The 14,996-nt window shown below is 38.7% G+C and overlaps 1 protein-coding gene across 3 annotated transcripts in view; it reads left to right on the top strand.

The window, feature by feature from the left end:
- The first annotated feature begins 1,560 nt into the window (after positions 1 to 1,560).
- IMPG2 (interphotoreceptor matrix proteoglycan 2) overlaps positions 1,561 to 14,996 on the top strand; it is a 72,420-nt gene continuing 58,984 nt past the window's right edge. For all 3 annotated transcript variants that reach the window (XM_060770707.2, XM_060770706.2, XM_060770709.2), the window contains exons 1-2: positions 1,561 to 2,002; positions 3,825 to 4,088. In XM_060770707.2, the coding sequence (XP_060626690.2) occupies positions 1,924 to 2,002; positions 3,825 to 4,088 (343 nt within the window). In that variant the 5' untranslated portion in view covers positions 1,561 to 1,923. The remainder of the gene's footprint in view (positions 2,003 to 3,824; positions 4,089 to 14,996) is intronic.

The following is a 14,996-nucleotide window of genomic DNA, read 5'->3' as shown; positions in this document are numbered from 1 at the left end:
ATAACCAAACCAAATTTAAAGTTGATCAAAAACTGATTCGTAACCCTTTTGGTACTAATGTTGGAGAATGGTCTCTGATCAAGTGGTCTCTGGTTAAAAAAAGGTTGGGAAACACTGCTCTACAGCCATTCATAGGCTTTCCATTCAACCATTGCTTTACCATGTGCTACTTCTCTCCCCTGCCACCCACTAGATGCTCTCTAATCAGTCCAATGTAGTTTTCGAGGAATCTCTCTAAAAGCTCAACATTTTCACAAATCTTTCTGCCATGTGGGCAAAAAATAGTAAATGCTCTTTTCCTGGCAACTTTTAAGTGAAGCATCTGGTCTGCATCTCCCCCATGTTGAAATGGAAATGGATGGTGCTGGTGGTGGTACTTTCCAGCTCTGTGGTTCTACAATTCTACAATTTACTGAAATATTTGCAATATATTTACAACTTGGGAGTCTTTATCACATTCTTGGGACTCCTTGTATTCAATATCAGCTGTCAGTTGAGGATGGACAAATTGAAACTAAATCCAGATAAGACAAATGATCCCGGTTAGTCGGAAGGCTGATCAGGGCATAGGATTTCAGTCTGTGCTGGATGGGATGGCATCTTAGGCTTATGGTTTGGGTATGTTCCTGGACTCAAGATGTGAATCTGAATCACTAGGTTTTGGCTGTAGCAAGGAGGGTATTTGCACAGTTCAAACCAGGGTGCCAGCTGTATCTGCTTCTTCAGAAGTCAGATCTGGCTAGGATGGCATATGCCTTGATTACATCTCATTTTGGCTGTTCTAATACACTCTACTTAGACTGCCTTTGGAAACTGGGTGGCCGTGAGTTTTCCAGGCTGTGTGGCTATGTTCCAGAAGCATTCTCTCCTTGCGTTTCACCCACATCTATAGCAGGCATTCTCAGAGGTTGTGAGGTCAATTGGAAACTAGACAAGTGAGGTTTATATATCAGTGGAATGTCCTTTGGAAACTGTTTGAAAATACAGTAGGTTCAAAATGCTGCAGCCAGGCCATTGACCGGACTGATTACAGGGATCACGTGACTTCCCGTTGAAACAGCTGCCTTGTCTACTAGTCTATTTCCGGGCAGAATTCAAAATGCTGGTGCCAACCTTTAAAGCCCTAAATGGCCACTCAGAAATACAAGTATAATTGATTTAAAAGAATGGTCAAACAAGTGAACACTCAACTTTTTTTTGTAGTTCCCAGTGCACACATAATGGTTATTGTCAATGTTTCTTTTTAAAGTCAAAATATTAGTATGCAAAAGACAAAGATCACCATGGAGCTGCATGCTTCTGCCTTACCACCTGAAAGGGTGAAAGAATCATGAAAGAATCACCAAGGGGCCTTTCCTTCATTATACCTGGCCATAATGCTAAATCAAATCAATTGTGCTCTTTCATGCTCTCATATTGTAACCCATGAATAGCTTGAGAAGTTGCTGCTAACCATGATGCTAGCATACATTATTTGCCTGGACAACAAGCTTTTTTTTTTAAAGGGAAGTCAATCAAAATTGTGCTTAATTAAGTGTGAAAGGTACTGTCCTTGCGAAGGCTGCCAGTTAACAACATGACAAGCTCTAGTAAAGCTGGCTTAGCAGGCAGCTTAGAACGAAAAAATTGTCTCCGTGGTCCATTGGCTAACATCAAGACGCTTCTCCTGCAGCACATTTGGTGATTTCCAAAATGAGAATGGAATCGTTCCTTTTAAACAGGAAATAATCTAGGCGTTTTGGCAAGATTTTTGGAGGTGGTGGTAGAAAATAGTCCTAACCTTTTATGAAAGGCAATTAGATGTGACGCCAGAGCCTCTCCAAGAAGAAAATCTCCTTGGATGTTTAACACATCCAGGACAGTTGACACTTCTAAAAAGGGACTTGGTTCTTTTCCCTTTGCCTTAAAAGAAAGGACAGAATTATGTGTGACTTTTCTTGGAAAATCTATTTAGGAATGTGTTTACTTGTGTTCTTTGAAAGGGATTTTCAAGCATTTGCAGGTAAGAATATGTTCCATATTTTCATTTCTAGCACTTATTATGTGTCTCCTTTGAATATTTGGCTGATTTTGGACTGAGTTATATTTAGAATAATTCAGTGAAATCAAGTCTAATTGTGATAATAGCTAAGTTTAGACACATTTATTTGAGTAAGCCTGCTCTGAATCTGGGTCAAATCATTATGTTTAATTTCATGTTTTAATTTGGATGAGAAGAAATATACTTAACAGATAAGACATTCAAATTCTGTCTCTTTCTTGAGGCTTTCAACAAGATCTGCCATACTTGACAGGAGAAATGAGTAAATGCTATTTATTATATATAACCTTCTGTAGCATGTCAATATATATTTATATGATACTTCCCATTTAAATATATATACTCTTAAGATTTTAATAACTGAGTATCTGTTTGTTTTGCCTTGATATCAAAGATCCAATATTAAAACAGATTTTAAACATCAATGGTTTCTTGTATACTAGTTACTATAGACCATCTGTCTACTGATTCTCACCCAAATTACAGCATTATCGTCTTAAAAGCCTTATGTTAATATTTCAAAATTCACTGATATCTGGTAATCCACATTGCATATATTTGCTGTTATTCACTGGTCAATTCAATTATTTTGGTGCCTCCCCCCACCCCTCTAATTTTGAGTCAAAATTATTATCTTGCCAATACGCAAAATAATCACTTCAGCCACACCATATGAATTCACCAAACCTTATTCATTCAAAATATATCATAAGAACTTATCCTCAAACTCATTTTTCAAACATGCCTTGCTGATTTTAACTGGTTCATTCTTTTATGACATTAGCCTAAGAATACAATGTTTCTGTGTATGTGCTTTTTGTTGCTGTCCGGTTATAAAAATAGCCAAAAATATTTAATATAAAACAAGCTGTTGGAAGCCCTGTAATATTATGGGATCAGTCTGCAACAACAATAGTGTTTCGTGATATGACCAATGGTATCATAATGCATACCTCTGGGTGAAAAAACGATTGGGAAGAACACAGAGGATCCAATCATAGCCCTAAGCAGCAAAACAAGATATCTTAGCAATCGAGTCAGATGAAGCATTTCTGCTTTCTTGGTCTGTGGAAGTAGAGGCCATTATTTTATCCATGGCATCCAATCAATAAAGCCATTTTAACATTCAATTTTATGTTTGGGAACTCTAATAGGCAAAGTTTCTACTTTGCTTTGAAATATTTTTTTTTTCATGTCAGGAGCGACTTAGGAAACTGCAAGTCATTTTTGGTGTGAGAGAATAGGCTGTCTGCTGTAAGGACGTTGCCCAGGGGATGCCTGGATGTTTTACCATCCTGTGGGAGGCTTCTCTCATGCCCCCACATGGGAAGCTGGAGCTGACAGATAGGAGCTCCCCCAATTTTGCAGATTCAAACCACTGACCTTTTGGTCAGCAGTCCTGCCAGCACAAGGGTTTAACTCATTGTGCCACCGGAGACCTTGCTTTTAAATATTTAACAACATTTATGTGATAATACTAACTATCAACTTTGATTATGTGAAAAAATTACCTTTTTATAGTATGAGTAGAGTAGTGAATAAATCATTGTGCATGGTGATACATCATTATAACAGTAGTAATGATAAACACACTGCCAAACATACAATATGGAAGTCAAAATCTTCTCTGTTAGCTTCCAAGTTATCTAAATGGATAAAGAAATAAGCACAATACTTCGTAAAACATTTTGTTGAGGACTGTATTTCTTAGTAAACCTCAGTGGTATTGTGACTTTGTATGTGTGGCTATTTAAAAGGATATGTTTGTGGTGTCCTTTTTCAGATGTGACCCAATTACCTGCAGAAGATATAGACATGAAGGAACCCACACCAGATCTTCCACCTAATGGCTGGCGGTCAATTAGAAGCCACCCCCAGTTTCTGGATTCTAGGCATCTTCTTGATTTCAGGGAATCTGAGAAATTAAGCAAGCGCATGCACTTTCGAAGAAAAAGATCAATTTTCTTTCCTACTGGAGTTAAAATATGTCCAGATGAGTCTATGGAACAGGCTCTTGTCAACCATTTGAAATATTTCAAACTCAGAGGTAAGCAAGCAAAACAAGACTCACATTCTTGAGATGTAAGGATTCAAACACTGAGTGTCTGGAAGCCACCAATTATACAAATTATTCAAATTGATGTCTGGTGAATAATTTCCTTATTATGGACTTACTTGAATGACTTTTAATTGTATTGTTTTTTTGATTGTCTAAAGGTGTTTCCTCATGATATAGCCTTAGGCATTTTAGGGATGCAATCTGCCCACAGACAATACAGGGGATACCCTAAAGTCATAGTAGTGAAAGAAGCAGCAGTAGTAGTTGCAACTATCAGACTAAGCAAGGGAAATAACAATGATAAAATTACAACAATGTCTGTTTCTGGATAATTAAAAGGGCTAGTAATGGCCTTGCTCACCTTAAGGTGAAGAAACTCATTTGTGGGTCAATTTAAGAGGAGTTATGTTGGTATTCATGTGGTAATGTAAGGCAATGGGAAATATAAAAGATAGGCCACCATGATGTACTTGGATAAGCAAGCAACACAAAGAACATTGAAGATGGAGTACCCAGACCTACTGTTACCTAGACTTTGATGGCATACTTTAAATAGATAGCTATGTCTTTAGAGTTGAAGGAGGGAATACTACATTTATTTTTTTCAACCCGATTATGGCATGATTTATAGATCTTTACTATCAAGGAAGTCTTCATCTACTATTATATCAACCAAATTATTATGATTGCAGAAGATTCATATGTACCTTTTTACCTTCCCTTTTCCACAAAATATGCTTCTTAATAGAAGCTGTATTTTTGGCACCTTCTCAGCTCCTTGAGACATGTGATCTATTTCATACATGTGTGAAGCTCTTCATCTCTGAGATTTGTAAGCTCAGGAAAAGAGATCACTCATATCTATGAAATAATAATGTTCCCATAAAACTTGCAAAGGGATTCAGTGTAGGCCCAGCCACTCAAGGCACTGAACCTGCTGACCTGGAGATGATGTGTGTGTACGTGTGAGGGAGAGAGACTGCAAGATCACAGATACAACCATAAGCTATATGCTGAGGTTAGGGCCAGAGCCTATATGAGCATGTGGGTGGAGGTTTAAGATTAACATCCTTGCTGCCGCTAGAGATTTAAGTGCTCTGGGGATGGTGGTATATTATTATATTACTACTACAGAAGTTTAAGATGCACCATGATAGGAATTTACCAAAGTGAATGACAATAATACATGGCAAGCTTCATACTTGCAGCAGAGTTTCCTATGCTATCCCTTTCTAAAATTTATTTGTCCCAACCTGGCATTCCTTTAAACTAGGAAATTTTTAAAAGCAGCCCCTAACAGCTGTTGCAGGGAGGACAAAAGGTGAGCATAGATGGAAATGCTTAGAGCACTAGATCCTATCTAAATCTTGGAATCTAAGCAGGATCACACCTAATTATTACTTGAATGAGAGACCCCCAATGAATACCAGGTGTTGTAGGTTATATTTCAGGGAAAGGAATTGTCACAGCCACCTCTGAGTATTCACTAAGAAAATTCATGGGGTCATCATAGGTCCACAGGTGACTTGAAGGCAAACATACACAGATGAAAATATCAGTACAGTGAAAGCAACTTTGTTAGATTACTTTTTGACAGTGTGTATATATCCATCAATTACAAACACATTGTATTTATTTTATTTACCATACTTGTACCCCACCTTTCTTTACCCTGAAAAGGATTCAAACTGGGTTGCTGTAGGTTTTTTGGGCTATATGACCATGTACTAGAAGCATTCTCTCCTGACATTTCACCTGCATCTATGGCAGGCATCCTCAGAGGTTGTGAGGCATCCATAGATGCAGGCGAAATGTCAAGAGAGAATGCTTCTAGAACATGGCCATATAGCCTGAAAAACCTACAACAACTCAGTGATTCCAGCCATGAAAGCCTTCGACAATACATTTGACTCAAGGTGGCCTCACAAAGGCAACAATTCAATGCCAAATGTACACATACATCAATGAATAAACAAAAGCATTAAAACCAAACAATTAAAACATAACATTAAAACAACAATTAAAATCACATAATCCAGGTCATATTCCAGGGTCAGTCTGGGTCATCATTAAGTTAATTTATATTTGTTTAAGACTTAATTGCTCTTGTGTGCCATTAGTATGAAACTGGTTCATCTTCTGAATCTTTTTTCCCTTGTCTGTGAAGATGAGAGGCCATAGAAGATAAACATCCCTCCACATAGCATACACTGTTTCTTCTACTAGATGGGCCAAAGGCCTAACCTCACAGAGGTGATCAGAACTGATTGCCCCATGAGGAAAAGCAACAAGACCATCTCTTTTGATGGCATGATGATAGGTATCCTTCAGAAACCTTTCCTGCAGTGGCTGCAATAACAGGAAACTAGCAGATTCCAGTTAGACCTCATATGTTGGTGTTCTGACCTGGAAGATTGATAGCTTACAGCTATATTTGAAGCATTGTAAAAGGCTATTTCTTCAAGACTTTTTGAGGTGTTTTCGTACAATAAGGTAAAAGTAAAGGGTTTCCCCTGACATTAAGTCCAGTTGTGTCCAACTCTGGGGGCTGGTGCTCATCTCCATTTCTAAGCTAAAGAGTCGGTGTTGTTTGTAGACGCCTCCAAGGTCATGTGGCTGGCATGACTGCATGGAACGCCATTACCTTCCCACTGGAGTGGTACCTATTGATTTACTCACATTTGCATGTTTTCGAACTGCTAGGTTGGCCGAATAGAATAGAATCATAGAATCATAGATTTGGAAGAGACCTCGTGGGCTATCCAATCCAACCCCCTGACAAGAAGCAGGAAAATCACATTCAAAGCACCCCGACAGATGGCCATCCAGCCTCTGCTTAAAAGCCTCCAAAGAATGAGCCTCCACCACAGTCCGGGCCAAGAGTTCCACTGCTGAACAGCTCTCACAGTCAGGAAGTTCTTCCTCATGTTCAGGTGGAATCTCCTATCCTGGAGTTTGAAGCCATTGTTCCATGTCCTAGTCTCCAGGGCAGCAGAAAACAAGCTTGCTCCCTCCTCCCTATAACTTTGTAAAAACTTGCTGTCTCCTGAAAAATTGGTCAGTACATAAACTGCATAACACTGAGAATTGGTGCTTTTGCTTTCCTTCTCCATCACTTCTTTCCCTTATATGTTGTGTCTTTGTAGGTTGTCATCCTCAGGAGTGAGGTTCTCAGGAGTGAGGTTCCCTTATTACTAACTTGACTCCTCAGCTCTGGTACATTTGGCTGTTCACTTTTCAAGGAGGATAGTTTCCCCGAGTGAATATACTACTAGTTGCAATACATGGTTCAGCCCTTAAGAAGTACAAATTGGATTACATCTGGATTAAATCTGAGCACTGCTCATTTACACAAATGACCAAGTCGCCCCACCCCCTAACAGCCATCAAGTGCTTGTCATGTACTGTCCCTCCAGTTAACCCAGCAAATCCCTTTCTGTAGAATCAGATGTAATAGGCTAAATCACTCTTACTCTTTGGATAGATAAATAGCCCTTGAACAATAAAATCTGTGCCAAATGGGCACTTCCTGAAAAGTACAATGCCTATTTTAAAAAATTAACTATCTCCTTTAAATAAATAGCAATAGACAGATTTATGAATATTTCAGTAATGTTAATTCAGATAAGGAGCACAGTAAAAACAGTGAATAGAAACAGTAGCATTTCTTTAGATCAGGCATGGGCAAACCCCGGAGGGCCCAAGTTTGCCCATGCCTGCTTTAGATGAAATCTGTTCTCACATCACACCCCCTTAAATGTGGTGGTTGAAAGTTGTGAAATGGCTGTAGTCATCGGGAAGGAATTACCCATCAAGGATAATTGTTACAGTGACCTCTTGGCATTTGCAACACATTTCAAAATTGCATTCAAAGCACCCCTAACAGATGGCCATCCAGCCTCTGTTTAAAAGCCTCTAAAGAATGAGCCTCCACCACACTCTGGGGCAGAATTCCACTACTGAACAGCTCTCATAGTCAGGAAGTTCTTCCTCATGTTCAGGTAGAATCTCCTTTCCTGTAGTTTGAAGCCATTGTTCCATGACCTATTCCCCAGGGCAGCAGAAAACAAGGCTGCTCCCTCCTCCCTATGACTTCCCCTCACATATGTATACAGAGCCATCATGTGTTCTCTTAGTCTTCTCTTCTGCAGGCTAAACATGTCCAGCTCTTTAAACCGCTTCTCATAGAGCTTGCTCTCCAGACCCTTGATATTCATAAACTAGATTGTATAGGGGATTTGATCCCAGTAATTCTAGACCAGGCATGGGCAAACTTTGGCCCTCCAGGTGTTTTGGACTTCAACTCCCACAATTCCTAATAACTGGTAGGGTGTTAGGAATTGTGGGAATTGAAGTCCAAAACAGCTTGAGGGCCAAAGTTTTCCCACGGCTTTTCTAGAACCATCAAATGGAGGGTGCAACCCCTCCTGGACAACTTCATGTTGTTAACCAGTCATTCTATCCAGCAATCATATACCCTGATCTCATTGGGCAGGGAGAAGTTGTTTAAATCGCCTCATCCCTATGTGTGCTTCTGATTCAGAACCACATTTATAGGATGCCAAAGGGTTGCACAAACCTAAACAAAGACTAGAAAAAGTAAACCCGATATTTTGTCATGTGTATGTAGTATATTTGGGGTGGGGGAGAGCTGCTTTATGATCATTTTAAAAGGAGCTACAGTATAGAATCAAAAATCAAAGAATCATAGAGTTGGAAGAGACCTCATGGGCCATCCAGTCCAACCCCCTGTCAAAAAGCAGGAAAATTGCATTCAAAGCACCCCCAACAGATGGCCATCCAGCCTCTGTTTAAAAGCTTCCAAAGAAGACATCACACCCATAAAAACCCATTGGACTTCATATGGAGATCCATCCAAAGGTAGGGGTGCCAGAGTGAAAACTGGAAAATGTTCCCATGCCTTTAATGGATATTATTTCATCTTTCTAATAGTTTTTATTATATTCATATTCATTTCATTACAAAAAAAATTCTCTATAATTCATATAATTACTTTATAATTCATAAAGTAATTATATGAAAGTAAAAGACCCTATATGAGAGCCATGCGTGACTTAGGGCCTTTTACTCTAGCACTTAAGACCTGGCTTTTTACTAGAGCATTCGATCTCTGTTAATTTTTAAATTCTGTATGTATGTATTTTATCTTTTACAATTTAGCTGTAAATCGCCTAGAGCATTCTCGGATGGAGGGCGATTAATAAGTAATTAAATATGATGATGATGATGATGATGATGATGATGATGATCATGATCATGATCATGAACATGATGATAATTACTTCTTAGCCAGTTGTGCTACCCCTTGTGCTCCCCATCTCCGGAGTTCTATTTTTCTTTATACTCCCACCAGAACCTCATTTCTTCTGGTGGGGGTTGGTTCCCATCTTCTTTCCTTAATGTTTCTTCAATAAATATTTTTCATATATTTTAAAAATCATTATCCTTCCTTAGGCCTTTTTTAACCTTTAGATTGCATGTCAATTTATCATTTATTGCTAATTTCCAAATTTCCTTGTACCATTCTTCTATCTTAATTTCCACTTCTCTTTCCCAATATTTTGCTATTTAGTAGCCTTGCAGCCATTAACATAGTTATCAAATTCTTTTAATTTTCCTTCCATTCATCTGTATTATAAATAGATAACAGTATAGTCGCTGAATTTATATTAATTTTTTTTCTTATAATACTTTCTATTTCTGCTATAACTTTTCCCCAGAACCTCTGTACATATTTGCATTGCCACCACATGTGGATATACATTACCTTTTCTTGGCAACCCCTCCAACATTTTTCTGAACAACCCTTATCCATATTTTGTATCTTTGTTGGGGTCAGGTACCATTTCCATACCATTTTGTAGTAGTTTTCTTTTATCCTAATTGATAAATTCTTGAGGTGTCTTGCTCTCCATAATTTTTCCCAATTCCTTTCTCCTATTTTTATTCCCAATTCTTCCTCTCATAGTTCCCTTGTTTGTATCCCTTTTCTCCCTCCTTTAATCTCTATTAATATTTTGTATATCATACTTGTTATCCCTTTTTTATGCTCATTTTCTTCTTTAGCCTGTTCTTTTAATATTATATATTCAAATTTTGTTGGTTCTCTTTCCCTTGAGCTCTTTCCTTTCCAATTTTTGAACCATTGGTCCAGTTGGACCCAATGGAGCCATGATATATTTAATTCACCTAGGATTTCCTTAATGCTGCTCTTCTCCTTTATTTGTTCCATCCAACTTCCAATTTTGTCTAATTTCTTCTTTTTCAACTCCCTATCCATTACATTTTTCAGATTTTTAGGAAATTTCTATCTTGCATCCCTTTCTGGGCACCTCCCTCTGGTATGAAGACTCTGACAGACATTATACTTTTTTGTAGATTTTTGTAGATTCAAAGTAGCAGAGTCCACTGCTCCTTTGATTCCTAATAAATATAACATGACACACAAAATTGGAGAAAATAAGAACATACGTTTTACTGGTTATAGCTGCATGTAATATTGGCATTGTCATGGGACCATATCTCAGTATTAGTCAACCTGCCTTTGGCTGAAAAGCCAATACCTAGGATGATGGTTATGGAAGACTACATGGCCAGATGCCACTGTGTAGCTTCCTTCTCATGTGATGGTGTAGGATTCCAACACCCTCATGATCCAGGCATGAGTCCTACCAAACATACCCTCAAAGTTCATTAATGAGACCCCTATAATGCTTTTTTGGACTCTCCTAACATACAAATGCTTTCCTCCTGGATCTGGATACTATGCCTACACCTACTACAAGAGTTGTGACAATAAAGCATGTGCACAACAGTTTACCCTGGGCCATGAGGGTCTGACACAAATTGATGTTGGTGCACTTGGAGACATTTTTATATATCTCAGTGCTAGAAGGTTTTGCCGAACAGTCAATGGTTTAAATTCCATTAGCTGTTGGTTTCCCTCTTCCCAGAACCTATGCATGCTATCTTCTGGGGACAAAATGCAAGCATGGTACCAGGCAGAAAATGGCACCACTCATTCCACAGTAACCCCCCCCCCCCCCCCCACACACACACACACACACTCCTTTAAGAATGCAAACCTGCCTCCTGGTAACTCTGGAATCATGCTTTTGGAAACAAATGAGGGAGGAAAACAATATTTTTCTGAATACATTTCAAAGGAGGGTTTGCCTTTGGTTTAGCCTCAAAATGTGCTTATGGTATAATTGGTTGTGTTATACATGCAGCCACTTGGGTAGATCATTTGGAGTTTTGGAGTTGGATGTCATCTGTACACCGATGACATTCAACTTTACTACTCTTTTCCACCTACTGCTAAGGAGGCTGTTGAGGTCCTGAACCAGTACTTGGCAGCTGTGATGGTCTGGATGAGGGCAAACAAATTGAAATCAAATCAGACAAAACAGAGGCACTCCTAGTCAGTCGTAAGGCTGAACAGGGTATAGGATTACATCCGGTGTTGGATGGGTTTACACTCCCCCTGAAGACACATGTTCGCAGTTTGGGAGTTCTCCTGGATTAATTACTAAGCCTGGAGCCCCAGGTTTCAGCAGTGGTCAGGGGAGTTTTTGGACAATTAAAACTTATGCACCAGTTGCACCTGTACCTTGAGAAGTCAGACTTGGCCACGGTAGTCCATGCTCTGGTTACACCCTGAATAGACTACTGTAACATGCTGTTCAGAAGCTCCAATTGGTCCAACAGGCGACAGCCAGACTGCTCACTGGAGCGGGGTACAGGGAGCAGAGAGCCTCCCTGTTATGCCAGCTTCACTGGCTGCCAGTCTGCTTCTGAGCACAATTCAAAGTGCTGGCTTTAGCCTATAAAGTCCTAAACTGCTCCAGTCCAGCTTACCTGTCTGAATGTATCCCCTCTATGAACAATCTCGGAGGTTAAGATCATCTGGGGAGGCCCTGCTCTCGGTCTCACCGCCATCGCAAATGTGACTGGTGGGGACGATAGACCAGGCCTTCTCAGTGGCAGCTCCTTGACTATGGAACTCCCTCCCTAACAAAATCAGATCAGCACCCTTCCTCCTGGCCATCAGAAAAAAGTATATGGGATCATAAGGCTATGGGATCATGCCTTTGGGGAAAGCAATACAAGGAATGCTCAGGTATTATGTGCAATTGATATCTGATATTTGGAATGGCCTTGGACCATGATTTTTGGATTATGTGATTTTAACGTTTATATTAATATGTTTTGAACTCCATGTTTTAATGTTTAAATGTTACATTTTTATGATCTAATCGATAGTTGTATGTTATTGTTGTTTTATGTTAGTTTTCATATGTATGTGAGGCATTAAATATTGCCATAACTATGTTAAACTGCTTCGAGTCCCCTCCTGGGGTGAGAAAAGCAGTATACAAGTGAAATAAATAAATAAATAAATAAACATTCATTACATTGGACTTCAGTGGCATACAAAACTGCAGACTGACAATGTGATGCTGTTTTAATATTTGCTTCAGAAGTTGGTCCCAATTGATGTGCTTTTGCTTATCCCCAGAATTTGTAGTAGTAGCAGTAATAGTAGTTGATGCTGTTGTTATATTTATTTCTATCCCATGTTGTCTCTCTAAAAATAAACCCAAAGTGGCTAGTTTCGAAGAATGCTATGATTTAGGTCCATTTGAGCAGGCAAATGGAAAATGGTTCTTTTTACCTATTAAAGAAATCCTTGAAATCACATTCAGCTCTTTGAATGTGAGAAAAATAACTCTTTCTTTCTTTCTTTTTTTCTTTCTTTCTTTTAAAATACTCATATTGCCAAATGCAAACCTAAGAAACTCCACATATAGTATATCCCATTTTCCTAAGTAATGAAAGTGGAAAACTACAATCCTCATGGATTTGCCTGGCACAGCAGAAGGTGCACTGGCCTCCCAAAGCTTTATCCTTTCTGTCTGCAAGAAAGGCCTACCTTTATAAGTTCACGTTTGGTTAATGCAATAAGAACCTACAGATGGTGCTGAGATTTTGCAAGTGGACGCAGTGGGGTGGCTGTCACACTAACTATTACTAACTGGAAGGGCAGATACTAAATCCCTAAGCTAGCAAGAGCTGATTGAGGCAGTTAGAGGAAAAGAACAGCTTGCATTTCAATGCAATAGCTTTACTTAATTCATCCAAAAATTGATGAGAAGATGACGAACTAAAAAGCATCATCAACATAATCATCATGAGGACAAGGAGCCTGAAACCCTCACGGAAATCAACAGGGGTCCCTAATAAGAAAATTATTTCATGTTAAAGTAATTTGCCCTCATTGAACTCTTCCAATTACTCTTAAGCCTTTCATTCATCAGGTCATTGTTAGCATTTGTCAATTCTGCAGAGACAGACAAACCTCTTCAGAAATGTGAATGCAATACCTTGAAAATGAAGTACACTTGTGTATGTCTATATGTCTCTCTGTCTCTATGGGGAAGCCATTGTTTAGAGGCAGAACAAAACAGAGAACGATTACCTTAAAAGGCACATTACTTATGATAACAGAGAAGGTATCCTGCTGGAGGCAAATGCTATTAATATACTTATAGCACTAGCATTCTTCCATGCATTGTTAAAAGTAGCACAGAAGTCTAAATTCCAAAAAAGTTATAGCTTAAAGCTACATATAAGAGAAAGAGAGAGACTTAGGGAGAGGAGGAAAATTCAAGTACAATAGGACCCCAATATCCATGGGGAATATATTCCTGGACTTTGCACTGATATGCAAAACGTATTGAAACGAATGACTTTTTATCCAAGATACCAGATAATTATGTTGGAGGACATAAAAATGCCTAGAGATGACATATCTTGCCATTTGTTGATAAATGAAACTGTGGATACAGGTCCTGTGGATTCAGGAGTTGTGCCGTATTACAAAATGATGTCATGATATTTTGCCACCTTGAGTCTCCATGGGGAGATGGAGCAAGATATAAATAAAGTCTGATTGATTGATTGATGATACAGTCTTTTCCTTCCATAACATTCCTTTCCTCCTCCACATATTGTCACACAGAGGGGTTTGACTTGAATTATTCCCTCAGACATCAAGCAAATTAAGTTGTTGATTCATTAACATCTTTATTTCATTCGATTGGTTTCCTAAAGTTTAAAAAATCCCATACAATGAAACCCTCTTTGTCACTTTCTTTGAAAATGAAGATTGTCACCACTCCAATTATCTCAATAATAATAATAATAATAATAATACTTTATTCTTATACTCGGCCACCATCTCCCCGAAGGGCTGCTTACATGGGACCAAATGTCCATAAGACAAAACAATCCATTAAAACAAACACACAGTTAAAATAAAAAACATAGTCAGATAGAACATTTGTCCAGTTAAAAATAAAGTTAAATAGATATAAAAGTATAAAGCATTAGCATTAAAACTCCATCCAACCAATGTTCAAAATTCAAGAACCAGGGATACTAAAATGAGCATAACCAGGCTCTCAGAAAGGGCTGGGCCTGGGAAACTGTAGAACAGCAAACTATAGGGCCGGGGATTTGGGCAGGGTAAGGAGAGCAGAGTCCTTTGAAATTTGTCAATATAGAGATACATCATATAACGAAAACTCTATTTGTCACTTTCTTTCTTTGAAGTTCCAAAGATTGTCACAATGCTACTTTTCTCTAATAATGAAAACCTGTTGGTATGTTTTCTTTGGTTTGGGTGGGGAATGACAGCATTAATGATAAGTGGCATTATCTCAGCAACTAAGGTGGCCAAGTGCAAAGTAGATCAAAGCTACTGTGCTTTTAAGTGCTGTGGATACCAGAAGTGCAACATTTTCCTTCCCATAGCAAAACCCACAGCATTACATGATAGGAGAAGCCCAGATGATCCAAATTCTCTATTCT

The sequence above is a fragment of the Anolis sagrei genome, chromosome 3 (assembly GCF_037176765.1).
Source record: "Anolis sagrei isolate rAnoSag1 chromosome 3, rAnoSag1.mat, whole genome shotgun sequence".
In the NCBI taxonomy this organism is placed as follows: Eukaryota; Metazoa; Chordata; class Lepidosauria; order Squamata; family Dactyloidae; genus Anolis; species Anolis sagrei.
Note: the sequence above shows the minus strand (reverse complement) of the source record. Positions and strands in the feature narration are given on the sequence as shown.